A 27020-nucleotide genomic window follows, 5' to 3' on the forward strand; every position below is an offset into this window, starting at 1 on the left:
AAAAAGCCATCATGCTATGAACCTCAAATACACACAGTAAAATTTATTTCAAAAAAAAAAAGAAGAGCAAAGCAGAGCTCTGAGCAGCTTCCTGCCCCAGCATCCCTGGTTCTGCTGCTTTCTTCTTCCCAGACTGCCATGTCACCCGGACCTGCAGTTGAGATGGGGGCCATCTCCCTCGGTTGCTCCTGCAGAGGAGGCCTCTCCTCCCCAGTGGAGTCTCCTACCTGCCGGCTATTAACTGAGTGTCCGGCTGAGGACAGCATCCCTGCAGTGCATTTCTTGCCCACTGATGTGATGTGTTCATGACTCCCAGCCTCTCTCTGTTTGCTCTGCTGCTAATACAGGGAGGTGCCACAGCCTCTGGGCCCCTGCAGCTGTACCAGCTGATGGTGCTGTTTTGTAATCCTTAATTTGTGCAGCACCAGCTGCGTACAGGCACTGTGTTTGGCGCTGGGGCTGTAGTATGACCCAGACAGAGGCGTGCCTGCCCTGGCCAGGCTCATGCTCTGCAGATGGGGTCAGAGGTCAACTTGCAATAGAGCAAAGGGCAGCAGATGGGGTGCGCAGGCAGGCTGTGGTTTTATACAGGTCGATCAGGGAGGCACCCCAGAGAAGGGAACACAGACCTGCAAGAAACAAGGTGTGGAGCATGCAGCAGGAAGGGCAGTCCAGGGGGCAGCGGGGCACAGGCCCGGTATATACGGGCCAGGAAAGAAAGGAAGGTGGCTGTGTGAAGTTGCAAGGGGCGGGGGGAGTGGGGAGGCACTGGCTGGGTCTTGCTTCTTGCAACAAAGCATGCTTTGAGCCTGCCCAGGTCCCTGCCACCTGGGGGCCCAATGCCCCTACCTGCTCTGGAGGGACCGGCCCCACCAGCCCTCTGTTCCTTGCAGCTGTGCCATAAGTAACGTGAAGAAGGTGTCCCTGGAACTGGGCGGGAAGTCACCCCTCATCATCTTTGCTGACTGTGACCTCAACAAGGCTGTGCAGATGGTGAGGGCCGGGCCTGGAGGGGGTAGGGACAGCAAGTGGGGACAGGGACCGTGGAGCCCAGAAGGCTCTGTCTCTGATTCCATAGCCACACTCACACGTGTAGCCCTGGTGGAGTCCATGGTGTCACCACAAGCATAGCATGGCAGGCAGCAGACTTAGTGAAGAAAGACGTGTGCCCTCCAAACATACTTCCCAAGAAGTTTCATAACTGCCAGGATAGCTGAGATCAACTGCCTATAACATATGTGTGTGTGTGTATTACATATCAATATGAAATCAGGAAACACACGCCACAGCTCCATCTGTTCTGAAATAAGCATGGCACCCTTTTCTGTCTGGTGAGAGGGCAAATCAGATGTGTTGATCTGCTTCACTATGGTAACCATTTTACCATCTATATGTAGTCCATAACTTCATGCTGTAAACCTCAAATATACACAATAAAATGTGTATTTTTAAAATAAAAGAGCAAAGCAGAACTCTGAGCACTTGGGCCCAGCCCTGCTGACAGTGACGCTCTCTGTCGGTGGCCGTGGGTGCACGTGCCTGGCTCCACCACTGACCTGCTGGGCAGCCTTGAGCAAGTTACCTAACCTCTTTGGCGTCTGTGCTCCCACCTGTGGGTAGGGACCACGGTGATACCCACCTCCTGCGTGGCTGCAGAATGAATATGTCTGAAGGGCTTAGATTAGTGGCAAGTGCCACGTAAGACACATGTGTTGGTCCTTGTTCTTACCGTTAGTATTGTTGTTGCCTTGGTCCTGTCCTCACTACTGTGGGAGCAAACCAGTAAGGCCACATTCTGCCAGGTCCCCAAATATGCCCCCGGCCCTATCTAAGTTCCACTGTGCCGTGGAAGACGGCCTGACACCCTAGCATGGCTGTGAAAGGGAGTCCAACCTTATTTGGTAGAGAAACTGAGGGAGGCAAGGGCATTGTTCACGGGCCCAGGTGAACCCATCAGCCCTGGGATCTAGCCAAGCTTGACCATGGCTCTCCGTCCTCCCCTGGGTCTCCCACAGCAGGCGAGTTTGAAAAAGCAGGCTGCCTGCAGCCTCTGAGGGCCTTTGTTGTGAACTCCTGCTGGAAGTTCCCTGGGCCAGGGCTGCCCCACCCCTCACCCACCCACGTCAGGGCTGCCTGCCTGTGTCTCACCCTCTGCCCTGTCACCCGCCACCTGCTCCGTGCTTACACACACGGCTGGCATCTCTCCTGTCAGTTCCGAGAATGTAGACTCTGAAACAGGAATCAGCACCTCCTGGGCCACCCCAGCGAGCCCACCCAGGGTGCAGGAGGGTCTCAGGCAGGCCGAGGCTCACTCCCACTTGGTCCCCATGCTCTGCAGTGTAGATGGCGGCCTTGTCCTCCAGTGGTGGGAGTTGGGGCGTGGTGTCTCTCTGTCACTGCATGGGCCTCAGCGTCTTCACTTCCCACACCGTTATGTCTCACCTCTCCTCTTAAGGTGACTGAGGATTGAGTGCGGCCCACAGGAGGAGGTTAGGACACACGGGTGCCTCCCTTCCCAATGAGAAAGGGCAGCTGGGCCCTGGCAGAGCAGGGGGTTGGTGTCCCAGGAGGAGCAGTGACCTGGTGTTCTTGTCCATTCTCTGAAGGGGATGAGCTCTGTTTTCTTCAATAAAGGAGAGAACTGCATTGCAGCAGGCCGGCTGTTTGTGGAGGACTCCATTCATGATGAGTTCGTGCGGAGGGTGGTGAGTCCTGCCCCAGGGTCTGTGGGCTGCTGGTTCACCGGGACAGCAGCCTGGCTGGAGGGGGTTGGAGGAGGGGAGACAGGGCAGGGGTCAAGTGAGTCTGGGCTCCTCCTAGAGGACACTGCCCACGGGGGTCAGGGAACTCACAGTGGGAGCTGTGCTGAGTCTTCACTGGATTTTATTATTTCGCCAAGAAATAGCAGACCTGTAGCTCAAATTGACATCACCAAAAAGGGCCCGTCTTGGGTTGGCTCCCTAGAAGTGGAGCCTGGGGCAAGAATTCGGTGCATGTGGTTTACTCAGAGTGGACTCTTAGGTGAAGCCTGGAAGAAGAAGAGACCAGGGGAGGACCAGACAGAATGGAGCAAGGGCCTGGTCTCTGGTCAGCCTGGGTCTGACCGTGGACATGGGCCCTGGAGCACAAATCCCCCTACATAGGCATGCCCCTGGGGCCAAGTGGCCAGGCTGCGGGCCCCTGTGGCAGGTAGGCTTGGCTGTGGGCCGCCAGTAGGGGCCAGCAGCTCCCATCAGGTTCCGCAGCCGCCTTGCATGGCCTCGGGGATCTGGTGGGCACAGGATAGTGTCTTCCACCAGATTTATCCACTCAGCCACACCTGAAGAGCAGGCTTGATGCTGGCCTCGGACAGATGGGTGGTCCTGAGTCCCCTTGGGAGGTTTGTAATGCCTAGCTTCTCGGTTCCTCGACGGGTTGGCGTCATTCTCTCCAAGCAGCTCGGATATGGTGAGGAGTATGGGGCTGGCGGCACCAGCATTACCTTCTCACCACTTGGAGCCAGAGCAGGACATGACTCCTTCCTCACCACCTCTGTTAGAAAACACTGTGGGGTTGTCATGAGCCAGGCCCCAGCCATCCTTCATCCAGGCCATGATACCAGGGGTGGAGCAAGCTGAGGTTGGTTTAGCTTCCACGAAGGGCACCCCCCCGCCCCCAGGTTGTGGAGAGCAGCATCTGATCCCAGCAGGTAGCGGCAGGGATGCGGGAGAGACAACCAGCAACCTCCACACATGGTTTCAGACAGATGGTGCTTGAGAAGCCAGGGAAAAAGAGGGCCCGTGAGCGGAGGGGTGAGGGAGGGGTCCCTGGAGAGCTGGCGCTGGACCCAGGGTGGTGGCTCAGAGTCCGGAAGGAGTGGGGAAAGGAAGGACTTTCTGGGAGGGGCTGGAAAAGCTTTTGCCGTATAACAAGCCTCAACACAGAGTGGTTGGAAATGACAGCCCTGCCCTCAGCTCATGATTCTGTGGGCAGCAGTGGCAGTCTAGGCTGGGGTTCGCTGGGGCTCACGTGGGTTTGTCAGAGCTTGCCCAAGCATCTGCAGTGAGGCTCGGGGGCAGCAGGGCAGCAGGCAGCTTCGTGGGACAGCTGTCCTTGCCCTAGGGGCCTGTATTCTGCAGCATGTGCTGAGGCATGTTCATGTGGACAGTGGCAGGACTCCTGAGAGTAACAGCACAAGCTGAGAGGCTTCTTGAAATGCACGAAACATTGCTTCCATGCAATGGAAGCAAGTCACAGGCTGGCCCAGATTTAAGGGGTGAGGAAACAGACTCTACCATGTGATGGGAGGCACAAGCTCATCTTCCGTAGTTAGGGAGCTGGCCTGCCTGGCCAAGCGAGGCCCATTGCTGTGATGGGCCCGGCACAGGAATAGCAGGACCAGGATACAGACCCAGGGACTACTGGAGATAAAGTGGCAGTCATGGGTGGAGTGTGGCTGCGGGGACATAGAGCTGTGCACACAAAGTCCTGTCTGGGGGTCTTAAGGGAGTCATGAGACTTCCACAGTCGGGTGACTGCGAGGGCCATTGTCCCAGGGATAATTCTCAGGACAGTCACAATCCCAAATAAAGGAAGCGAGGCCAGTGTTCAGGAGGCTCAGTAGGCTGCTTGTCCTTTGTATCCAAGAGAGATTGGGGCGCAGTTTGGGTCTCCAGGACAGGAGCAGAGAATGAGGAACAAAAGCAACCGGGCTTGGCTACAGGGTGGAGACAGGACAGTCAGAGGCACTCAGTGGGCCTTGGTGGGAAGGGCAGAGGGGTGTCCCAGGTGCTCGAGTCACACCCGTGTCTGATTAGGGCTGACTGGGGGTGCAGGGTTTGCAAGATGTGAGATGCCCTGGCCTTGGAGGAGGAGGGTCAGCAGACTAGAGCCTTGGGCCCCTCCCCTCCACTTAATTTCTTTCCCACTTTAGCACCGGGACTATTGCAGCAGGGCTGGTGTATCCCACCCACCCCACATCCTGGAGTCCCCCAGACAAACAGTTCTTTCAGCTTCTTGATCCATGAGCCTGGTGCAGGACCAGAATCAGATACATGTTGTAATGAGCCCCATCTCCTCAACTAGTCAAATACACCAGCCTCTCTCCTCCTCACCCACACTCCTGTGCACCTCCATTCCCAGCCCATCTATTGCTGGGCTCCTGTCTCCTTGGAGACTTCTGTCCCTCTGCGCATAGGAGCCATCTGGGATTTCAGACTGGAAGGTGGATTTAGAGTCAGAATTCGGAAAGCCCTGAGGCTAGAATAGAGTGTGAACTTTCCTCAGGGGTCAGCCATGAGAGCTGAGTCAGGTGAGGATCATTGTCAGAAACTGCGGCAGAACAAGCCATGCCTGACTTGGAGGACTTTCTGCAGGTACAGGAGGTGCGGAAGATGAAGGTGGGCAACCCGCTGGACAGGGACACCGACCACGGGCCACAGAATCACCATGCCCACCTGATGAAGCTGATGGAGTACTGCCAGTGCGGCGTGAAGGAAGGGGCCACACTGGTCTGCGGTGGGAATCAAATCCCTCGGCCAGGTGAGTCACAGTGTGCCAGGCCCGCTTGGGTCAATTGAGGCAGCAGGTCCCATGGCCTCTGGTTCCCTGTCCAGCTGAACTGGAGAGAGCTGAAGGCCAGGTACCTGCACAGTCAGGCTGCAGCTCCATCTGGGACCTGGGATGGACTGGGCCTTGGCTATTTGGGCACCAGCCAGACCCGGGAATGGGATGAGCATTATTCAGTGCTGGTTTAGTCAGTATTGAACTGGACTCTGACTTGCCCTTACTGTCACCACAGCCTTGAGAGTCTCTCCCCGATAGATTTCAAGAGACTAGATTTTTTGATTTTCCTTCTACTTCACTGGCTGTTAACCTCTCAGCCGTTGCTCCACCTGTCCCCTCAATGGAGGTGCATCCCTGCCTATCCTTAGCTTGGAGCACCTCTCATGGGGGACAGTTCGCCTGCAGGATCTCTCCCCTGCTCAGACCCTACCAGATACAGGCCTCCAGGCTCCACCCCACCCAGAGCTCCTCACCACATAGCCAGCGGCACTGGACACTTCCACCTGGATGTTCCCCAGGCCCTTCAAACTCAATGGTCATTGCAATGTCCCAGCCAGAGTTGAGCCCAGACACACACACCTGCTGCTCCAGGACCCTCTGTCTGATCGAGTCATCCAGGCCAGAAGTGCAGCAGCCACAGGGATGGACTGTTGATGCTACTGCCAAGGGACAGGTGCCATGACTGTCTTCCTCACCCCTAGCTCCTTTGTGCCTAGACTGGGCATTGCACAGAGTAGGTGCTCAATTAATCTGATGACATGAAGGAGGAAAGGGAAGAAAGAATCCCTGACTCTTCTCTTTCTGTGACCCCCATTTAAATTATTTGCCTGATTCTGTAAAATCTGAGAATTGTCCCACTGTGGACCTCCTCTGCCTCCTGACCCTTGTGCGGGCTCCCTGCATCTTGCCTTGCTCGGTGTCACAGCAGCCTCCCAAGTGGCCTTGTGAGCCTGCTGATCCTTTACTCACACAGTTGCCAGGGTCTGGTGACCTCTCCTCCGTTAAGACCTCGTAGCAGTGACCCACCCTCCCGCAGTGCAAGTTCAGACTCCTTGACCTTACAGCCAGAGTCCTTCATGATCTGTGCCTGACTTGCCCTTGACCTGTACTGCAGCCGCATTTCATTCTCTCCAGAGGTTTCTAGTGCTTTCCTGGGCTCCATGCATTTGCTGCTGCTCGACTTAGTGGAGGCTTTCGAGTGTCCCCACCTGGAGAGCTCCTGCTTCTTTAGCTCACAGGACATCCAGGACCCAGGCATGCCCATGTCACAGGGTGCCGGGCACCACACACCTCAACAGAGCTCTCGTGACCACTGCACTGCTGCTGTCACTGTCCACTTACCCTCTTCCCACTCCTGCTGGACTGCGAGTTCCATGAGGCAGATGGGGTGGGAGGAGCATCACCAGGGCCCTTGCAGGGCAAGGATGGCCGGGTTCAGGGTTGGTGGGATGGAGGCCCTGTGCTAGGAGCAGGGCTAGGGAGCCAGCAAGGGTTAGAGCAGCACCAGGGAACCAGGAATAGTGGAGAGTCATCACCCCACCCTGGAGAGGGTATGAGAAGGAGCAGAATTCCTACAGCCCAGTGAGGGGCAGAGCATGTAATGGGGCTGCTTTCTGGTGGCCCAAGGACCAGGAGACCAGCTCTTAGGGTCTAGAGGGGATAGGGGAGAGTACAAGGTAGATGGGGAGGGGACGACAGAGGGGTGGTCAGCATGGCTCACATGCCCCGGCAGAGGTGCTGCAAGACTGCGGAGTAAACACAGGCCACATAAACCACTGTGTGTGTACATGAGTCACATTTTCACAATTGTAATCAGTGTTAAAATGTCATTTATAAATGTATGAAAAATATTGCATATTTTATTAGTTAAATAACTTTGTAATGTTTTTTGAAATTTTCTATTTCTCTAAAAACTAGAGTGAGAAAATTCCCGGTCTCTTGATTATTCCTAAGTCAGGCAGGATTGAATTTCAGTGAGGTCAGGCAGGATTGACCTCAGTGCAGCAGGTCTCAGGGCTCTGTCTCTAGAGAAAAGAGAGAGAAAGCATTTCAGTTGTCAGAAGTGCATCTGCCCTGGCAACCAGGGCCTGTAGGGGTTGCATCCAGGGTTGGGATTAGGTGGTCCCTTCTTGACTGGAGAGCATGAAGTTGGGCCTTGGTAGGGACCCCAGAAGGGCAGAGGGAGGGAGTCCCAGGAGGTCCAGTGTCCAGAGCTCCTCCCCTCTCACCTCCTCCTACTCCATGGGTTGTAGCCACCAGGGTCAGTGGCAGAGCTGCCTGGGAGGTTTCACCTGCCAAACAATCTAGGAGGTTGTAGATTAGCTGTCACCAGAAAAGCTCCAGTCTTTGCTTTGGCCATGGGTTCTGGCACTAAGATTGGACTTGGGATCAGGTCTCAGCTCTGTCACCTGCCAACCTGCAGCCCCATTTCCCTCAACAGCACTCCTTTAGAAGCATGGTGAGACCCACATCAAAGAACATGCCAGGTGGAAGAGCCACCTGCAGCATGGCGACACCCATCACATGGGTGCCACGACCCGGCGCTTATGTCAGGTCATCTGCAGGTGGCTGCCCAGGCCCTGCTGACGGGGAGGCTGGACCATGGGGCACTGTGTCTCCCATGTACAGCGGGTCTCCATCTCTCTTGCAGGGTTCTTCTTTGAGCCAACTGTTTTCACAGATGTGGAAGACCACATGTTCATAGCCAAGGAGGAGTCCTTTGGACCTGTCATGATCATCTCTCGGTTTGCTGATGGGTAGGGAATCCTGCTGATGTCTCAAGGGCCCTGACTCTCTCCCACGTGTTACTGGGGTCCTCGTGTGGGCTTTGGGAGGTAGTCTATGGGCGGTGAGGAGGAGAACTCAGGCAGGGTGCAAGCCATCGACATCCCGCCTGGGCCGCCTGCTGAGTCTCCACACCCCTGAGAAGAGACCTGGGGCTTTGAGTCCCCCTGTGAGCAAAGACAGTTCCCTTCCCTGTCCTTGTCCCTTGCCACGTGCTCCAGCATGTTTCTCGCAGCCCACTGGACTCTGTTCTAAGGTCCGTTACCGTGCACTAAACCCCCCACACTGAGTGGCTTGGAATAATCAGAGATTTATTTTACTCATGGTCTAGGTTCAATGAGGCGAACCCATCTCTGCTCCATGCAGTATCTGGCCTCAGCTGGGGCGACAGAGTGGCTATCCTCACGCTGCCGGGGGTCTCCCAGGAGGCTTCCTCTGCGTGGCAGCCTCGGGGTTGCCAAGGCACCTGGTTCCCCCTCGGAGGCCAGGTGAAAGCCAAAAGGCTCTTTATAATCTGGCTCTTCAGAATCCCAGAGCATCCCTTCCACCACAGCCTAGTGATCAAGCAAGTTACCCAGGCCAGCCTGGGCTGGAAGGGAAAACTGTACTCCACTCACACTGAGGCCACAGAGGCCCATGCTGATACTTCTCAGGCTTACCCCTTGTCTCCGTAGCACCTTGGAGCAAACTGCAAAATCGTGCCTCATCCTTACATTTTACTATCCCACTATCAAAAAAACCCCAGAAATTATCGTCATATGTCAATGGCATTAGAATAAGAGACTTCAGTGCCACCTAGCCAATAAATATGGTTGTAGTAAGTCTCCAGATCACTGATGTCTGGTGAATGCCCAACCTGCCAAGGGCACATGTGGGTCCTTCTGCATGTGAGGACCCAGTGGCTCCTCTCTGGGCCCCTGCTCCCAGTCTGTGGAATAAAAAGCTCACCCCATGATCCAGGAGCCCCTGTGGTGGCTGCCTGCACATGGGCCCCTGCCCTTCCTCCTCACTCTCAGCCCAGCCCAACCGCATCCTGCCCCGGTGCCGTAGCCCGGCACATTTTCTCCTCGGAAGGTCGTATGCAGCTGGGGTGTAGAGCAGGCCAGGCTCTCATCTGCACCTCCCTCAGGGAGTTCTTCCTGGACTTTCCCTCCAGGGACGTGGACGCCGTGCTGTCTCGGGCCAATGCCACGGAATTTGGCCTGGCTTCTGGTGTCTTCACCAGGGACATCAACAAGGCCCTGTATGTCAGTGACAAGCTCCAGGCAGGCACTGTGTTTGTCAACACGTACAACAAGACCGATGTGGCCGCTCCCTTCGGAGGATTCAAACAGTCTGGATTTGGCAAAGATCTAGGTAACCTACTCCTGCCTGTGGGGTTGCTTTCATTTATTCATTCAGCAAACATCCGTTCAGAACCACTTAGTGCCAGGTCCTATCGCAGATGCAGGGATGTAGCCTTGAACATGATGGCTGTCAGGGCTCACTTCTTACTGGGAGGGAACATGTGACAAGTCCATGAGCAAGATGCTTGCAGAGAGGGGTGGTGCTGGGAAGAAGGCAAGAAGAGTGGCCTGGGGGAGACACTCCGGCCAGGAGGCAGTGGAGGCCTCTCTGGTGTGGTGGCATCTGTGCTACCCAGACCTGCATGGCAGGGAGGAGTTGGCCATGAAGACCCAGGGGCCCGTGTTTCTAGCTGAGGGTTTAGCAGGTCCTTGGGGGAACCAGTTTTGGTTGTGGAGTTGCAGAGAGGCCAGAGTGGTGGGAGTGGGCCAAGGGGGAGCAGGAGGGAGGAGAGGAGGCCTGAGAGGCAGGGAGGGGCCAGATAGAAGGCCCATGGGCCATGGTCAGGGGCTCAGATTGCGTCCTTAGTGTAAAGAGGAGCCATGAGACCGAATGTACCGCCCAGGTGAACACCATGGGTGTTGCGAGTCTCCCAGTAGAGATGAAGTCACTGAGGTGGCAGCAGGCGGGGTCCCCCAGCACACAGCGCAGGCCCCCCAGTGCTCCGTCCGCTGGGTGGAATGGAGTTCTGCTCCAGCCCTCTCTCCCTGGGCTGCTCCAAGCCTTGGGCCTCATTCTGCTCTCTCAGCAGTGGGGACTAGACAGGTCTTATGGGCAAGCTTGGCAGGGGTGGCTGGCAAGGTCCGGGGGAGCCGTATGCTGTCTCAGAGTTCCCACCTGTCTCTCCAGGCTCCTGTTCCAGCCCAGAGACCACAGGGAAGGTCATGCTGAGGCTGGGGGTCAAAGGGTGGTCACTGTTTCCAGTTTTCTCTCCTCCCCCTGCCCCCATCTTTCAAGCCCTGCAGAAGCCCCCAAGGGTGCCTGTGAGAGGGGCCCATGTGTGCCCACAGAGCTGGACTCACATGCACGTATAGGCTGGACACTCCTGCTTCCTGTGTCCCTGTCTGCCTCCTCTTCCCGCCTTCTCCCAGGCCACCTTCCTGGTGTCCACCATGGGAATCCATGAGGCCCACGGCCACCCAGGGAAGGCTATGGCTGCCAAGTCCCCACAACATGATCTGAGCCCCTTATGAATCCTCCCCGAGTTCCCCTGGCTCCCTCCCAACCCTGGTCCCCGTGTCCCACTGAGAGGACCAGCACCCTCCTGGGACAGGCCCACAAGCCAAGCCTTCCAAGAGCCCGCCTGGGCAGGCCCAGGACTTCAGAGGGACAGGGCAGTGGCATTTGGGGCAGTGCCACTCCTGGGGCCAGCCAGAGCTGCTGGGGAGCTGTCAGACAGCCCGAGGCTTCACACTTGTCATGGGGCTAAGACGCACCAGCCACATAGCACTGCCAAGGTCTGGGGCCTCAGGGCCCTGCAAGGCATCTCCTTTTCCCAGCCACAGCTTGATGCAGACATAGCTGGGGGCAGCCACGGGAGAAGAGATGGGCCAGTGAGTCCGGGCAGTAACACCAAGTCCTCCACCCCCTTCCGCCTGAAGGGGCTTCCCGCTGTCCAGGCAAGGCGGTGGGAGCTGGGGAAGATTCTTAAATGGCTGCCTCAGATTGGCTTTGTATTCTGGGAGTCCTGGCCCACTATCCACTGTCAGGGATAACCTGGGTAAGATTCATGACCTCGCTGGGCCTCGACTTCACACCTGGAAGTGGGGTGAGCCAGAGCTGCCCTCACACGGTTGCTGAGGAGTAAGACACTTGCAGCCCCCAGCAGTGGTTCCTGCCTGTGGTGGCAGCTGCTGTGACCTTTGTGGTGTCTTACAGGAGAGGCAGCTCTGAACGAGTACCTGCGGGTCAAGACGGTGACCTTCGAATACTGAAGAAAGGTCTTTGTGAGAAGAAAGTCCCTGCCCCTCCCTGGCGGCTGGGCCTCTCCCTCTTGAGCCTGGGTGCACAGCACCTCCCACCTGGGGGCTAGTGGAAGCCCTCCTGCCTGCACCCCACGTCTGCATCTGGGACACCCTCTGTCCAGTCAGCAGCAGCCCTTGGCTGGGTGAGGAATGCCCCTCCCAGGGAGAATAAAGCTTCTGAAGAGAGACCATCCACACCTCCGCGTCTCTCTGCTCCACCCGTGGGTATTCCTGGGTGGGCCTGGAATTTGCGGTCACCTGGGCATGACGGTGCTGCTTGGCCTGGGAGAGCCAGACACCTGGGGGGAGAGACAGGAGGAAATGGGTGTGGGCCATCTCAGCCCCAAAGAGCAGAAGCTGTGACAGAGTCGGGGTGCAGGAGGTTTGAGGGTAACCCCTAGGAAACTGGTGGGAAGATGGGGATGGAGCTGGGCGAGCCCTGGACTGGGAGGCAGCTCAAACTCCCTCAGCAGATGGGGGCCGGGCCCTCGCCCCTGCTCTGTCAGTGTGGCCGTGCTCTCAGCTGGTAGCCAGCCAGAGGGCCTGCAGTAGAGGGCCGGGCCCAGCTAGGAATGCCAGGCAGAGCTCGTCTTCCATCCAACACGGTGTCTCCTGTGTACCTTTATGGCTTCTCCTTGGCCCAGGGACCTGCCCTATAGCTCTTTCCTGTGCCCTCTCCCTGTGGGAGCTTGCGGCCCTCCTCTCTGCACCCTCATCCTGTAGGCACCAAACACTGCAACCTGACCTACCTGCTGTCACCTCAGTTTCCCCACATGGAGCTCTCTTCTTGGCATCTCATCTCCCCACCCACCTGGCTCTGTCTCTCTGGGTCCCACTGCAGGCCCCTCTGTCCCTCCCCACAGGCCGAGGCCACGCTGAGAGCTCTAGGCCCAGCCTCTGCTATGTCTGGGAACAACTTCAGGCCTCTCCGTGCAGCATGCTGCCCTTCAGAGGCCTGTGAGTTCCCCGTCTCCTCAGGGATTCCCCATCCTGCTTTCCTTTATGATTCCTGCTCTTCTAGGAAGCGTGTGCTTCCATAAAGGCCCATCCAGACCCCGCCGTTCGAAGGCTGCTGGCAGCGATAGTAACAGGCAGTGTCGAGCTCCATACTGGCTACACTTCTGTCCCTTGAGCACCAGCTCGATGCCAGGCAGGGCTCCAAATCCTCCATGCATGTTTCTCTTGCTGCTCATGATCCCAGGGAGGCAGGAGGTATTTTTATCATCATTTATAAATCAGGAAATGGAGGCAAAGAGACATTTAACAGCCCAAGGTTACATAGCTACTGTGAAATTGTGTTCCCCTTACTTCCCAAATTAGGAGGACATTGAAGCCCCCTCTGCCTGCAGAGTAACTCACCCCTCCCAGGTGCCGAGTCTCCCAGAATAGGCCGTGGCTGGGGGTGGCCTGGCAGAGGTGGCTGTGCTCCTGGGCACCCACACCCACCATGGGAGAGGCTCTACTCTCCCATGGCCACCCCACCCAACTGTGAAGCAGGCTTTGCTGGGGTGAGGTTGAGCTGCTCACACGGCCTTCCTAGAAGTCCAGGAGAAACCCACCAACTGCCACTCCATGCAGTTCCTCAGAGCCTGAAGCCCAGGCCCAAGCCAGGCCCACTGGGAGTGTCCCCTTCCCTCTTCCCACCTGCCTCCTGCGGCAGGGCCGGCTCAGACCGCAGAGTGCTTCTGGCACGTCCATCTTGCTGTCTCACATCTTGCTGTCTACAGGCAGGAAAGAATGTGCCTTCACTTCCACCTAAAGCCTTCTGGGCTCTGTTGCTAGCTCAGAATTGGTCTTCTACCACGATGCTTGGTGCTAGAGACGGCAGCTGCTCGGAGAGAAGCTGTTCCCGTCTCTAGCGGTGGGACTTGCCCTAGCACGCACCGCTTATACCAGAACAGATGAGTCCATGTCAACCTTTTCCTGGGTTCCCTTTGTTCTGCCTCAAACACTCCCAGGGCTGGGGTATCCACGGCAGCGTCCAAGCGCATGCGGCTGTCTCTCATCCCAGTCAGGTCTCTCACACTCCTCCCAACAAGAGGTGGAAGCCTGCCTGGTGTCTCCGTAAGGTCAGCCCTGGCTTCCCTGTAAACATCCTTCGTGACAGAAGAGCAGGCAAAGCCTCAAGCACAGGCCCATCCAACTCAAACAGAGCCAGGAAGCGCCTCTCCCCACTCTTCAGACACAGTTTTAGCCAGGGTGCCCACTGCAGTCACGCTAGAGACCTCTGGTGCAAATGGGCAAGACTGGACCCAGCTTTCCAGCTTTCTTCCCCTTCCCATAATTCTTTCTCCCCCTTTCCATAATTCTCCTGAAAGTGTAAGGTAAGGACATAAGATTTCGTTATCCCCCAATTTCCTGCCTTTGTCCCCTTCTTTCTTAAGTCATAACCTCTGCATTTTACTTGGACACACAGCTGCCCAGAAGAAAGGCTGGATTTTCCTGCATTCTTTGCACTAGGTGTTGGTCAAGGAACCAAGTTCTTGTCAACAGGATCCAGGTGCAAATGATCTGTGCGGTTTCTGACATGCACCCTGTAAGGAGGGTCATGCTGTTGCCCTCCTTTCCCTCCCCGGGCTGGCTGGAAGCAGACCCAGTGACACGGCGATGGGCATTGCCCAACCCTGCGAATGTGGGCAGTGCCTGGGCCTGGAGGCGGGGGGCGGGGGGCAGTGGGCAGCTGCCCGAGATGGAGGAAGCCGAGCCCAACATCATGGAGGCTCATCTTCCCCAAGGCGACTCACCGCCAGGCTATTCGGTGGGAGATAAGCTTTTACAAACTTTCGTGGCCTTTGAGCATATTTATGTCTCGCCTGTTAACAGAAGCATTTAAGGTGGTTTAGAAGTATAATAAACAAAAATATGCATGAGCAAATGGGGGCTGAGAGCAAAGTGGTGGTGAGTCAAATCCAGAGTGTGGTCCGTATCCAGACTGCAGGCTGCAAAACTGCATACCCTTCTAAAGCTGGGCCACAATTCAGCTCAGAGCTTTCTGGCTGCCAGGAGTGCAAGGACACCTGACTGGTGACCTAATTCACGGTGTCCAGATGCCAGAAACAAATTAGTGTTCTGGAGGATAACTGCTCCTCGTAGAGATAGTAATCCATCTCATGAATCCTCCTTAAAAATGTTTTACAGGCGGGGCACGGTGGCTCACGCCTGTAATCCCAACACTTTGGGAGGCCGAGGCGGGCGGCTCATGAGGTCAGGAGATCGAGACCATCCTGGCTAACATGGTGAAACTCCATCTCTACTAAAAATATAAAAAATTAGCCGGGTGTGTGGTGGGCACCTGTAATCCCAGCCGCTCAGGAGGCTGAGGCGGGAGAATGGCGTGAACCCAGGAGGTGGAGCTTGCAGTGAGCTGAGATTGCGCCACTACACTCCAGCCTGGGCGACAGAGCGAGACTCCGTCTCAAAAATAAAAAAAAAAAAAGAAAAAAAAAGAAAAAGTTTTATAATATAATGACTGCTGTCTTATGTGACTTCAACCTAGGGTGGCAAGTCGCACACAGCTGTTTCTTATGACCTTCCCCAGTGTGACTGAACGCACATTAAACCCCCGCCACTACCAGCAGCTCACCAGGGCAGGGAGTGTGTGCATGGGGGGCAGCACGCTGGATCCAGGGCTCTAGTGCTCTGCTGATCTGACTTCATCCAACTGGGATAGGGTGAGGAGGAAGTAGAATTCACCAGAAGTCTTTCCACGGAGAGCTCTGCATTTACCTAGAACATTCTGATGTGGTGAAGCTGGGACGGTGGGACATTCAGAATCAAAGGCTGGCCACAGACTTGCTCTAGGTAATAAAGGGAAGGAGAATCCTAAGGGAGGTGGAAAAGAGAGGAGGTGGGACCCAGCAAGGCTGGTGCTGGAGGGAGGGAAGGGGAGTAGGACCCTCCGTGGCAGAGTGGAGACCTGTCTTTGGGGAGAATATGGGACTGTGTGATGGAAACTCCCTTCCTTTTCTCCCCTCCAAAATCAGCAGTTCCTCTTTGTTCCCTGTTCTTTGTGGGAATGGCCCCTTTTGGGCAAGCTCAAAGAGGAGCTGATTTCTGTAGCTCCAAAGAAACAAACAGGAGCAGACTGCAGAGCAAGGCCCGCCACATCTGGCTGGACTGCACATCCATTGGGCATCCTCCACAAAGGCTGCTTCTCCCTCTGCCAACACACAGTGGACATGTGTAGAACCAAGAAATTAATCCTTGGTGTCATAAGCTACTGAGAGCTCAGGGCTGTGTTGATGGCTGCAGTGACAGATTCTGGGCATCAGTTATAATGTAGTTATAAAGTTTTGGAGCAACCAAAACAGCAAACAGTAGAGGAAGAGTTAAAACAATGATTCCCAACCTTAACTACCCCAATATCTTCATTCTACTCTCTTTATTTATTTAGACAGTCTCTGTCACTCAGATTGGACCGCGGTGGTGCAATCTCAGCACACTGCACCCTCCCTCTCCCGGGTTCAAGCGATTCTCCTGCCTCAGCCTCCCGAGTAGGTGGGACTACAGGTGTGCGCCACCACGCCTGGCTAATTTTTGTATTTTTAGTAGAGATGGGGTTCACCATGTTGGCCAGGCTGTTCTCAAACTCCTGACCTCAAGTGATCCACCCACCTTGGCCACCCAAAATGCTGCGATTATGGGCGTGAGCCACCGCTCCTGGCCTCATTCTACTCTCTTTAAATCCTCTAATGAAATTCACAGATCATATTACCAACACATTATCTAAATGATATTACTTCAATATAAATGAGAAATAAAGAACAGAAATTTTAAAATAAGATAATTCATGCTTCACCAGGTAGATGGTGGGAAAGTTCCAGTTGCTGTCAGGCTCTGGAGCACCAGCTTGAATTCAGATTTTATTCACAGGAAGCTCAGAACCTGGGATTCAATTACAAAGTAGCTGAGGGCTAATCAGGGCTGTCCTGGGTTGCCAGTGTGCCTTCTGCCCTGCCACATAGTCACAAAAGGTTCCAAGCATGGACTTAGAAAATATTGTGAGAAAACATACTTAACATAAAATTTGGCCAGGCACAGTGGGTCGAGGCGGGTGGATTGCTTTGAGCTCAGGAGTTGGAGCAACATGGCAAAACCTTGTCTCTACAAAAAAAAAAAAAAAAAAAAAGCCAGGTCATGTCCATCACTCCTGGAGCAGCTATCAGCAGAAGGCAGGGCTTGGCCAGCCCACCACTAGGGCCTGTTCCCAGAGGGCCACCTGCCAGCAGTGGAGGGGAAAATGGAGGCCAGCCCTGGGCTAAGGCTGCTGCCACCAACCTAGAATCTATTTGGGGATGATAGAGACTGAATGGGAACACCAGGTAGACACTGTGGTGGCAGAGTGACAGTGAGAAACTGGAACAGACATGAGGAAATGTGTGGGCAGGGCCAGGCCTGCCTGGATGCCCATGTCAAGCTCATAGTCAAGCCCTCCCTGTTCCTCAGGCCTCCCCCATGGTCGATCTGGGAGCCTGGAATCATTCCTTCCTTAGAGATTTGTCCCATCAGAGGTTTAGTAACAACAATAAACATAACAGCAGGAAACACTATTGAGCTCATTACATGTGAGGCACCATGCTGAGGGCTCTACATGGATCACCTCATGTAATCCTCAAGTCTATGAGGGAGGTGCTGATACTGTCTCAATTTTATAGATGAGAAGACTGAGTCTTAATGACTTCCTCAAGGTCAGCTTGCTTTGAAAATAGTAATCCTCTGTTATGGCAGCTCATTACAAAATACCATGGCCCAGGGGTTTAAACAATACACTTATTTTCTCACAGTTTTGGAGGCTGGAAGTCTGAGGTTAAGGTGCCAGCAGGATTGTGTCTGATGAGGCCTCTCTCCCTGTCTTGCAGATGGCAACCTTCTTGCTGGTGTACTTGTGGAGAGGGAGCTCTCCCCTGCCTCCTTCCCATCTCTTCTAAGGACTCCAGTCCTATTGGATTAGAGCCCCACCTAATAACCTTACTGTATCTTTACTATCTCCTGATAAGCTCTATCTCCACATAGAGTCACTCTATGAAAACCAGACAGGCCTACCTCAAAATTTATAGAGCCCAGGGCAAAAGTACAAGTGAGGGTCCACAAACCATATATCTAAATATTTAATGATTATTGTAAGCCAAAAATAAAATTTTAAGTCCCCCAACCAATTGAATGTGTTACAGGTAGTTAGGCATGAGCAAGGTAGGCTAGGGCTCCCCCTTAATCCACTGAAAATGTTGGGTGATGGTTCGGCAATTATTGAATTGCCTCTTTAAGAATGATAATTCCACAGCGCCATGGAGAGGCTATTTCCTGATGGCCCACACCTGTTAACAGCAAAATGTTAATTGAATGCAGGCCCCAGGGAGAAGCAACTTCCTGGGCATGCATGTTAAGAGGCAAAAACATAGTGAAGTATGATCTTCTGGGGGGCACACTCCACTTGAAAAAGGAAGAAAGCCTCAGATGGGCCTGCGTATAACTCCCTAAACACACCACGCACGCTCAATTCTAAAGGGTAAGGAGAGCACTGGGCATGAGGAAAATCCACCCTCAGGGAGGAATCATGGCAAAGAAGCGAGCTTATAAAAGTCCTAGGATCATGGTTAAACATGACCTTCTCTCTTTAACCTTCACGTGCTTGCTTGAGTCTCTTCCAAGCACACCTTCCTTTCATTCCTGTTCTAAGACTTTTTACATAAACTTCCATTCCTGCTCTGGAACTTGCCTCAGTCTCTTTTTCTACTCTATGCCCCTCAGTTGAATTCTTTCTTGCGAGGAGGCAAGGACTGAAGTTGCTGTGGACCGGCAAAATTTGCTGCCAGTAACTCAGGGTAACTCAGATCTCTTTCATGGGTCACACATGGACCCCTCCTCTTGACCAAGGACCTGAAATTAACCTGAAAAAGTAGTTCAGGCCATGATGGCAAGGAGGAGAGTTGGATGTGCCTCATTATACACCCCTCTGTTTGGATTCAGGCACAGCTGACCAGCATTAACATCAACACAGAGACCTTCAGACTGACAGACTCTTTGTAGCAATAAGATACCAACATGAGAGATAGCAGGCTGTAAAATAAATCAAAGTATTTTACCCCCAAATGTATTTCTTTGACATATTTTGCAGTGGCCCTGCAAAGCTGTCTCTTGTGGGGAAAATCTACATTCTGTAGAGAATCCCCTTCCCTTTCCAGGTCTTTTTCCTGATCCAGGAGAAAATTAACTAAGAGTCTGACACCTTTTTAAGTCTGATAAGAAACATTTACAATCTATTCTCTCTGAAGCCTGCTACCTGGAGGCTTCATCTGCATAATAAAAACCTTGGCCTCCATAACCCCTATCTTCTTAACCTACACATTCCCTTCTGTTGATTCCAGGTCTTCAGATAAACTTTTTCAACCAATTGCCAGTCAGGACATCTTTGAATTCACCTGTGATCTGGAAGCCTCTCCCTCTACCCCAACCCCTCCTGACCACTTCAAGTTGTCTCTCCTTTCTGGACCTGACCAATGTAAATCTTACATTGTTGTCTTTTGTTTCCCTAAAGTGTATAAAACCAAGCTGTAGCAAGACCACCTTAGGCACACATTCTCAGGACCTCCTGAGGCTGTGTCATGAGCATGTATTTAACCTTGGCAAAATAAGCTTCTGATTGAGACCTGTCTCAGATACTTTTTGGTCTACATTATAAATAAAACCGAACAACTGTAAAATGGAGTCTATCTTCTGGCCTTGACAAATGTATAGAGATCTGTGAGGCCAAGTTCAAATGTAGACTTCTTGGACTCCTTGGAGTTCCATGGGGCCCTGTGAGAAGAGACAGCAATGCCCCAACCTGCTTTTGTGGGCGTGTGCTGATCTGGGCACACATCCTAGAAGGGGGATTGAAGCCATTGGAGCTCTCAGGTCCTAGGCAGCTGGAGTACCATGCAGAGGCTCCCAGTGGACATGGCCCTTCACTCCATGACAAGCGGGGGATAAGGGCCGGAAGAGGGCATCTTTGTAACCGTTATTGATTTGAAGGGTTTGACCTTGACCTAATTTTATCCCTCAAAATTGGCCCTTACAATCTCACATGCCCAACTCTTCCTCAATAGCCACTAGGCCTAGAGGGAGGGTGCTTTTATAGTTTTAGCAGCAGAGCATTTGCAGTGAAACAGGTCTGGGCCCAGTGGGATGCTAAATGAGGAACTCATCTCTGGTCTTCAGAATACCATGATTTTGGTTTCCTTGGAAGTAAAACAAGAAGAGAGAAATAACATTTATAGTTTGACAATTATAAGAGTAATTTGTGTGTCAGAACAGAAAAAGGAGCCAATTCAATTAGGGCACCAACTAAAAATATAAAGAAAAATTATAACCTGGTACTCTCTATAGGATTATTGTAGCCAAGAAATAATTCATGATTTAATCTACACTTTAAAAAACAAAAGTTAGGGTCAAAATCTTCTACCAAGTGTTACAGTTTTCCTTTAAAACCATTTTTTAGCTCCTATCTTTTCTACTAAAGAGAAATTATAGTAAGACCAATTTCTGTGTAAAGTAAATTCTAGGCTTATTATACTTGTCTTGATTATTTGCATAAAATCTAGCAAAAATTGATTAGCCATATAGCCTCCTTTTAAGTTGGCTTTGCTGGAACTTTACCTAAAAATATACTATTTTAGTTAAATTCTCGGTAAATTAACCAGTGTCTCCAATTGTTCTGTTTTTATTGAACTTACACAAATAACTATATTGTCATAAAACCACAATCCAGATTTTGGAGAACCCAGAGAGAAAGGTACATTTGTTTAAAAACATACTTCACTCAAATAAAAAAAAAAAAAGATTTTCTTGACCTTCTTTAACTAGAGCAGCATCTTTCAAATGAGACGTCTGTTTACCTTGGAAATACCATTCACAAGCCAAGCAGCACATGAGAGCTGTCTATCAGGCACTGTGGAATCCAGCAACTCCCCCTAGAGTTAGAATTAGTCCTAGGAAAGGGCTCCCTGTTTATCAGTATCTCCTCCTTATATTTCCAGGTAGCAAGATTCTATATAAACCATTTTTATTTTATTATGGAACTCTTTTGGGCATCACATTGTTTCCATTAACATAGGGATAGCTTCAATTAACATTCCAGATTAAGGCAGTAAATGGCCCTCAACGGGAAATTCTCTAGTTTAGTCATTGTCATTGGGAAGTACTCAGTCTTTTGCCATCAGCCCCAGTAAATGTTCCACAAAGGATATGAAGTGGAGAATAGCTTCTACCCTATAGCATGTGGGTTTAGGCAACCTTACCAGTTCCCATTTAGTGTGTCCAATTTCTCAAAAGAGCAGATTTACATGCCCTTAGTTTTATAGTACTAGAAAGGGGAAACATCCCCCAGTCAAATGCACTACCGATTTTCATAAGACATTTAGGTAAAAGGTGTTACAACTACCTTACATAAAGTTTGTTTAAACATTTTACATTTCATTATTTTATTAACCTATACGTTTATTTTATTAACCTGTACGTTTAACCTGTCCTGGTCCCAGGAACCTTTTTCTACCCCCAGACCATTTACCTTTTCTGGTGAAAAAAGGTTTGGGTTCCTAGCGGCAAGTTGCATCTGCAAAACTCATGAGGGATGGCAAATTTGATAAGGCTTCTCAAGCAGTCGTTATGATTCTGTGGGAGGGGCATCCATGTAAAAGGGACCCCCTCAACCCCTAAATTTACCATGACTTGGGTAATAGGCATATTTGGTGGGAGGATATACCAGTTATCCTAAATCCAGTTATATGGCTTGCATATGAAGCATATTAACTGCTTCATCTGAGGTGCTTGTTTCACTTGGTATTTTATACAGAGTTGGGCAGTCCCCTTCTCAGGGCAAACAGACATTATGGTGGCATTTATCTGGTCCACTAGACTAATTGTTCTCTCAGAAATGACCTCTTGTGCATTTGGATCATATATATTCATTAGTGATTGTTCAATAGTGAGCTGTGGGGTGCTGCATCAACCCAAACAAGCTCTTAATTTCTGTAGCATTTAAAATTAAGGATTTTTTCCTTAAAGTGGTTATTTTTACAATCCACTATAGTAAAGTTTTTTTAAGAAGCTGATGATACAAATCTACAAAATAAAACAATTTCTTTATATTATATCCTCTGGTTTTAAATAGTTTTGCCCTTCCCCCACACTGACTATCTTTTTGGTACCCACAGGTCTGAGTTAACTTTTGTTGCTCTGGCTTAATTGTTCTATTTAGCTTTATCTGTATATATATTTTTCTTAATTCTAAAGCAACTCTTAAGTAGTTTTTTTAATTAGAGAAGAAAAACCTACTTTCCTTTTTTAGCAAAATCAACATCATTGTGTTTTACAAACTTCACCAAATTTTATACTCCTATTTTAACTTTTAGTAACTCAAATTTTCCAGTGATAAAAACTGAGGTTTTAACATGACTTTAAGATTTTAAATTACTAGAGTTTTGAGATTAAATTTGCTAAATTAATTTTACTAAAGATCACCAAGATCATGTGAATTAACAGTCATCTGAGCTAGCATCTACCAATCTGATAAGCACTTACATTTTTAAAGTTACTAGGTTAGAGCTCTTTCATGTAGTTTGGTAGTGAAATATCACTTCCACATGACACATATAAAGATAAAGATATAACAGGCATGCAGAATTAAAAGGTCTACAAGATCTAATTTTATTGGCCTATTTTCAAAAAAAGTTATCTCCCTTCAGATAATTGTGTTAATTATCCTGTAACTATTATGAAGTTACAGGAACCAACAAAAGGTGAAAGAGAGATCTATTATCCAAGGTCTTTTCAAAAGAGAAAGAGCTGAACTTGTGAGATATCAATCTGCAGAATGTCAAAGAGATATAGAGTTTATAAATTAAAAACATTAAAAAGAAGTCAATTTGTAATAAAATATTGTTTTAGCCAATTATTTAGTTTTGTATTAGTGTATTTTTTAAATATCAAAGACTCATCTCTAGAAGGACTACTATAATTTCTTCTTAATCATAGCCAACTGAATTATACAATTTTTTTAAACAAATCCCTTTTTACTAACCTTCTTACAACTTATATAAACCATTCACAACATGCTTAAATTTTCTGTTCTGTCCTAAATATCTCTCTTTCTTGAACAACTTAGTCATTTTATTTTAGGACACAAATTCACTACACAAGATTCTTTCTTACATAAGATCACTTTCCTTTTTGCCTTCTGTACTAAAAATTACCTCTTTATGTCTTATCTTTCTCTATATCTCTTATTTCCTAGTTCCTTTGACCTTGTTTTATACATAACCTTTAAATAAGCTAAATTAGAAAAAGATATCTACTGTTTAAAAAAAAGTTTTCCTGTAATTTTTAAATTGGAAATTACCCAGATACTTAACATTTATTAATAACCTGAGGTCCTAAATTATATGACAAGTTTGTTTACAAACACTTATTCCATTACCATTACCTGATTAATTTATTTGTTTACCTGTATTATTAACAAAACCTGTGACAGTCATTATTTAAGTTATTTCCCTGTTAACCATTTTTATAGCTGTGAATTTCAGGTGTTTACTTCAATAACGAACTTATGATTAAATATAACAGTATTTTTACCAATAACTCAAGATTTAGCTGTTTCCATTAAACCAACAATATTCCATGCCTAATTTATCAAAAATTATAAAAGCAAAGATCATTCTGTCTTGGGCTTGGTTTTACACTTTCATAACCCTATGGCTAATCTTATACTATTCTCAAGGAATAAGCATGAAGCCACTTGATCAATAAATGTAAACAAAAATACTAACAATTCTTAGAACATTTCTGATTTTTTTACCAGTGATTTTAAAGACAGCTTATTTATTAAATATTTTACTTGTCACGTGAACTTAAAAGCATTTGATTAGCATTTTTTGATAAAGTGTTTAACTGCTTTTGTTTTTACTTAAACTAAGTAGAGCTCTTTTACATATTTTTAGTAATGAAAAATTGTGTACACAACACATAAACACATAGAATATTAGGCATGGCAATAGAAGTACATCTTATACATTTGTAAGACCTCTTTTTTCCTTAGACTTTTTTTTTTTTTTTCTTTTTCTTTTGAGACAGAGTCTCAGTCTGTCGCCCAGGCTGGAGTGCAGTGGCATAATCTCGGCTCACTGCAAGCTCCGCCTCCTGGGTTCATGCCATTCTCCTGGCTCAGCCTCCCAAGTAGCTGGGACTACAGGTGCCCGCCACCTCGCCCGGCTAATTTTTTGTATTTTTAGTAGAGATGGGGTTTCACCATGTTAGCCAGGATGATCTCCGTCTCCTGACCTTGTGATCCGCCTGCCTTGGCCTCCTAAAGTGCTGGGATTACAGGCGTGAGCCACCGCACCCAGCTTTCCTGAGACTTTTAAATTCATGACAGCCTGTTTCATCACCCTATGCAGTTGTCAGCTAAATAGTCCTACATTTGCATATTAAAGGAAAGAACTCTTAGGTGAAAAACAGATAGCAAAATTTGCATCTCAAAGTACCAAGAGACAGTCTGGTGTGCTAGAGGGAAATTAAAATGGATTTAATCTGCCAATTAAACAAAATTATAGAAGTCTATTATAAAATCCTTTTAAATACACACACACACACACACACACACACACATCCTATAGCTTTTACTTCAGAACTTTAGCCATGAGATAAATACAAATTCACCAGCTTGCAAAAAAAAAAGAAAAAAACGTTAGATCCAAACAGCGGTTTTTATCTCAGCAGAAAAGTAAAAGCAGATTTAAAGCAGACAGAAAATATAGAGAAAGGTACTTAGGAACTCTATGGTGTACAGGTCAACCTTAGGGCTCTTTTCCTTAATGTAAATGTGCACAAGGATCATTTTATTTCCATTTTACATAATCTCTGGCAAGTAGAGGCACCATAAAACCAACAGAGTGCCCAAAATGGGGTCATTCTCCTTGTTTTCTCCTCATTCTTAGAATACTTGTTGCCCACTTTTTTTTTTTTTCTTAAAAGTAGGAACTTAGCTGTGGCCTAAGGTTTTTGTGTGGTGGATCAATGTGTGCTGCTTGTGGGTAGGACTCCACTGTGTGTCACCACTGAGTCGTTTCCACCCTTTTACATGTCTCAGTTTCTCTCTCCAGAGGTGTATTACTTTTGAGAGGGCTCAAAAGGATGAGTGATCAGTCCTTATATGCATTCCTGGACAAACTATTTTTAAAATTAATTTTTGTTGGGGATTTCCCCGTAGGGCTGCTGCATGTCACAGGATATCAACCCCCCAGACACTCCCACAAGGCCCCAGTCACCCAGGAGCAACTTTTGACTGGGAGGAGCAAACGCCTTTTCTCTTCCGAGCTTAGAAAACTCAGTCTCTCATTTACCTATGAAAACAACAGTTCAATTCGTCACACAAATGCGCAGACAAGCCGAATCAAGATTAATTTTGGGAGAAAAAGCAATAAAGAAAACCCTTTAGAATGTGTCTCTGAACTAGAATTAGAATCCTTAAACAACAACTTCCTAGGAGAAAAACCAGCTCACACTAAACCAACGACTGTCAACCAAAGAGAGATCTGGGGCTCAGGAGGACTTACCAGTTCCAGTGGGGGAGAAGCTAGAAGTCTGGGAGGCTTCAATGGGCCCCACTGGTATCTTAGCTCCGAGTTCAGGCAACTCCTTTGGGGTCCTGAGTCTTCTCTGAGGCCCCACGTTGGGTGCCAAATTATTGTTGATGAAAAGAGTCAAACTCTGTAAAATATTTGAAGAGATTTATTGTGAGCCAAATATGAGTGACCATAGCCAGTGACACAGCCCTCAGGAGGTCCTGAGAACATGTGCTCAAGGAGGTTGGGGTGCAGCTTGGTTTAATACATTTTAAGGAGGCATGAGACTTCAAGTTAAGTTCATTTAAGAAATAAATTTATTTGATCCAGAAAGGCAGGAAAACTCAAAGAGAGGGAGGGTGGTTCTAGGCTATAGGTCAATTTAAACATTTTCTGGTTGACAATTGGTTGAGTTTGTCCAAAGACCTGGAATTAAAGAATGTCTTGGTTAAGAGGTTGTGGAGACTAATGTTTTATCATGCAGATGAAGCATCTGGATATGGTAGGAGGCTTCAGAGAGGAGACTGTAAAATGTTTCTTATCAGACGTAAAGTCTGTGTTGATGTTAATGCAGGAGGATAATGAGGCATGTTTGGCCTCTACTTCCCCTTATGGCCTGAACCAGTCTTTCAGGTTAAAAGCCCTGGCTGAGAAGGAAGTCCATTCGGATGATTTGGTGGTTGGGGGCGGGGGGGTGCCTTAGAATTATTTTTTGGTTTACCAAGTCTTGTGAACCATCAAGCCTCCCTCAGGCCCAGACTGGGAATTGCCAATTTTGTTAGGTGTGGTGGTAATACTATGGGAATGTTTAAAAAATAGGCCTTATTGTTAAACATACTCGAGTATTTAAAGAATTTATCTACTGGGATGCTTTAAAATTAGTCTGGAAAAAAGGAAAACGAAAGGCACATCTGGGACGAAGCACAGACTTTTTGCTGTTTTTGTGTGTCCGGAATTGGTGGGCTCTTGGTCTCCCTGACTTCAAGAATGACGCTACAGGACCCTCGCGGTGAGTGTTAACAGTTCTTAAAGATGGTGTGTCCAGAGTTTGTTCCTTCTTCCCAGTGTGTTCGTGGTCTCCCTGGCTTCAGAAGCGAAGCTGCAGACCTTCACAGTGAGTGTTACAACTTATAAAGACAGCACGGACTCAAAGAGTAAGCAGCAACAAAATTTATTGCAAAGAGCAAAACAATAAAGCTCCCACAGTGTGGAACGGAACCCGAGTAGGTTGCCGTTGGCTGGGGCAGCCTGCTTTAATTTCCTTATCTGACCCCACCCACATCCTGCTGATTGGTCCATTTTACAGAGAGCTGATTGGTCCGTTTTGACAGAGCGCTGATTGGTGGGTTTACAATCCTTGAGCTAGACACAGAGTGCTAGAAAAGTTTTCCAAGTCCTCACTAGGTTAGCTAGACACAGAGTTAGCTAGATACAGAGTACCGATTGGTGTATTTACAAACCTTGAGCTAGACACAGAGTACTGATTGGTGTATTTACAAACCCTGAGCTAGACACAGAGTGCTGACTGGTGTATTTAGGATCCTCTAGGTAGACATAAAAGTTCAAGTCCCCACCGGATTAGCTAGATACAGAGTGCTAATTGGTGCACATACAATCCTCCAGCTAGATTTGAAAGTTCTCCAAGTCCCCACCAGACTCAGAAGCCAAGCCGGCTTCACCCAGTGGATCTCACACCGGGGCTGCAGGTGGAGCTGCCCATCAGTACCTAGCTGTCCACCCGCACTCCTCAACTCCTGAGCAGTAGACCGGACCGGGCGGCGCCCCCGGG

At 49.5% G+C, this 27020-nt stretch overlaps 2 protein-coding genes and 1 long non-coding RNA gene across 5 annotated transcripts in view; 2 read left to right on the forward strand and 1 right to left on the reverse strand.

The window, feature by feature from the left end:
• The window catches only part of ALDH1L1 (aldehyde dehydrogenase 1 family, member L1), an 85485-nt gene extending 73656 nt beyond the window's left edge, over positions 1-11829 (forward strand). For all 3 annotated transcript variants that reach the window (XM_011971521.1, XM_011971519.1, XM_011971520.1), the window contains 6 exons: positions 894-993; positions 2607-2705; positions 5355-5520; positions 8195-8300; positions 9485-9684; positions 11551-11829. In XM_011971521.1, the coding sequence (XP_011826911.1) occupies positions 894-993; positions 2607-2705; positions 5355-5520; positions 8195-8300; positions 9485-9684; positions 11551-11606 (727 nt within the window). In that variant the 3' untranslated portion in view covers positions 11607-11829. The remainder of the gene's footprint in view (positions 1-893; positions 994-2606; positions 2706-5354; positions 5521-8194; positions 8301-9484; positions 9685-11550) is intronic.
• On the reverse strand, positions 7381-11573 carry LOC105533166. Its single transcript, XR_001005084.1, has 3 exons — positions 11430-11573; positions 10695-10772; positions 7381-7568 (listed from the first exon to the last, which is right to left on the reverse strand). It is a non-coding gene; the product is annotated as an uncharacterized LOC105533166 (long non-coding RNA).
• Positions 11830-13824: 1995 nt separating the features above from the next.
• SLC41A3 (solute carrier family 41, member 3) overlaps positions 13825-27020 on the forward strand; it is a 97475-nt gene continuing 84279 nt past the window's right edge. The window contains exon 1 of the mRNA XM_011971525.1: positions 13825-13960. The gene's annotated coding sequence lies outside the window, so the exon portion shown is untranslated. The remainder of the gene's footprint in view (positions 13961-27020) is intronic.

The sequence above is a fragment of the Mandrillus leucophaeus genome, unplaced genomic scaffold (assembly GCF_000951045.1).
Source record: "Mandrillus leucophaeus isolate KB7577 unplaced genomic scaffold, Mleu.le_1.0 Scaffold123, whole genome shotgun sequence".
In the NCBI taxonomy this organism is placed as follows: domain Eukaryota; kingdom Metazoa; phylum Chordata; class Mammalia; order Primates; family Cercopithecidae; genus Mandrillus; species Mandrillus leucophaeus.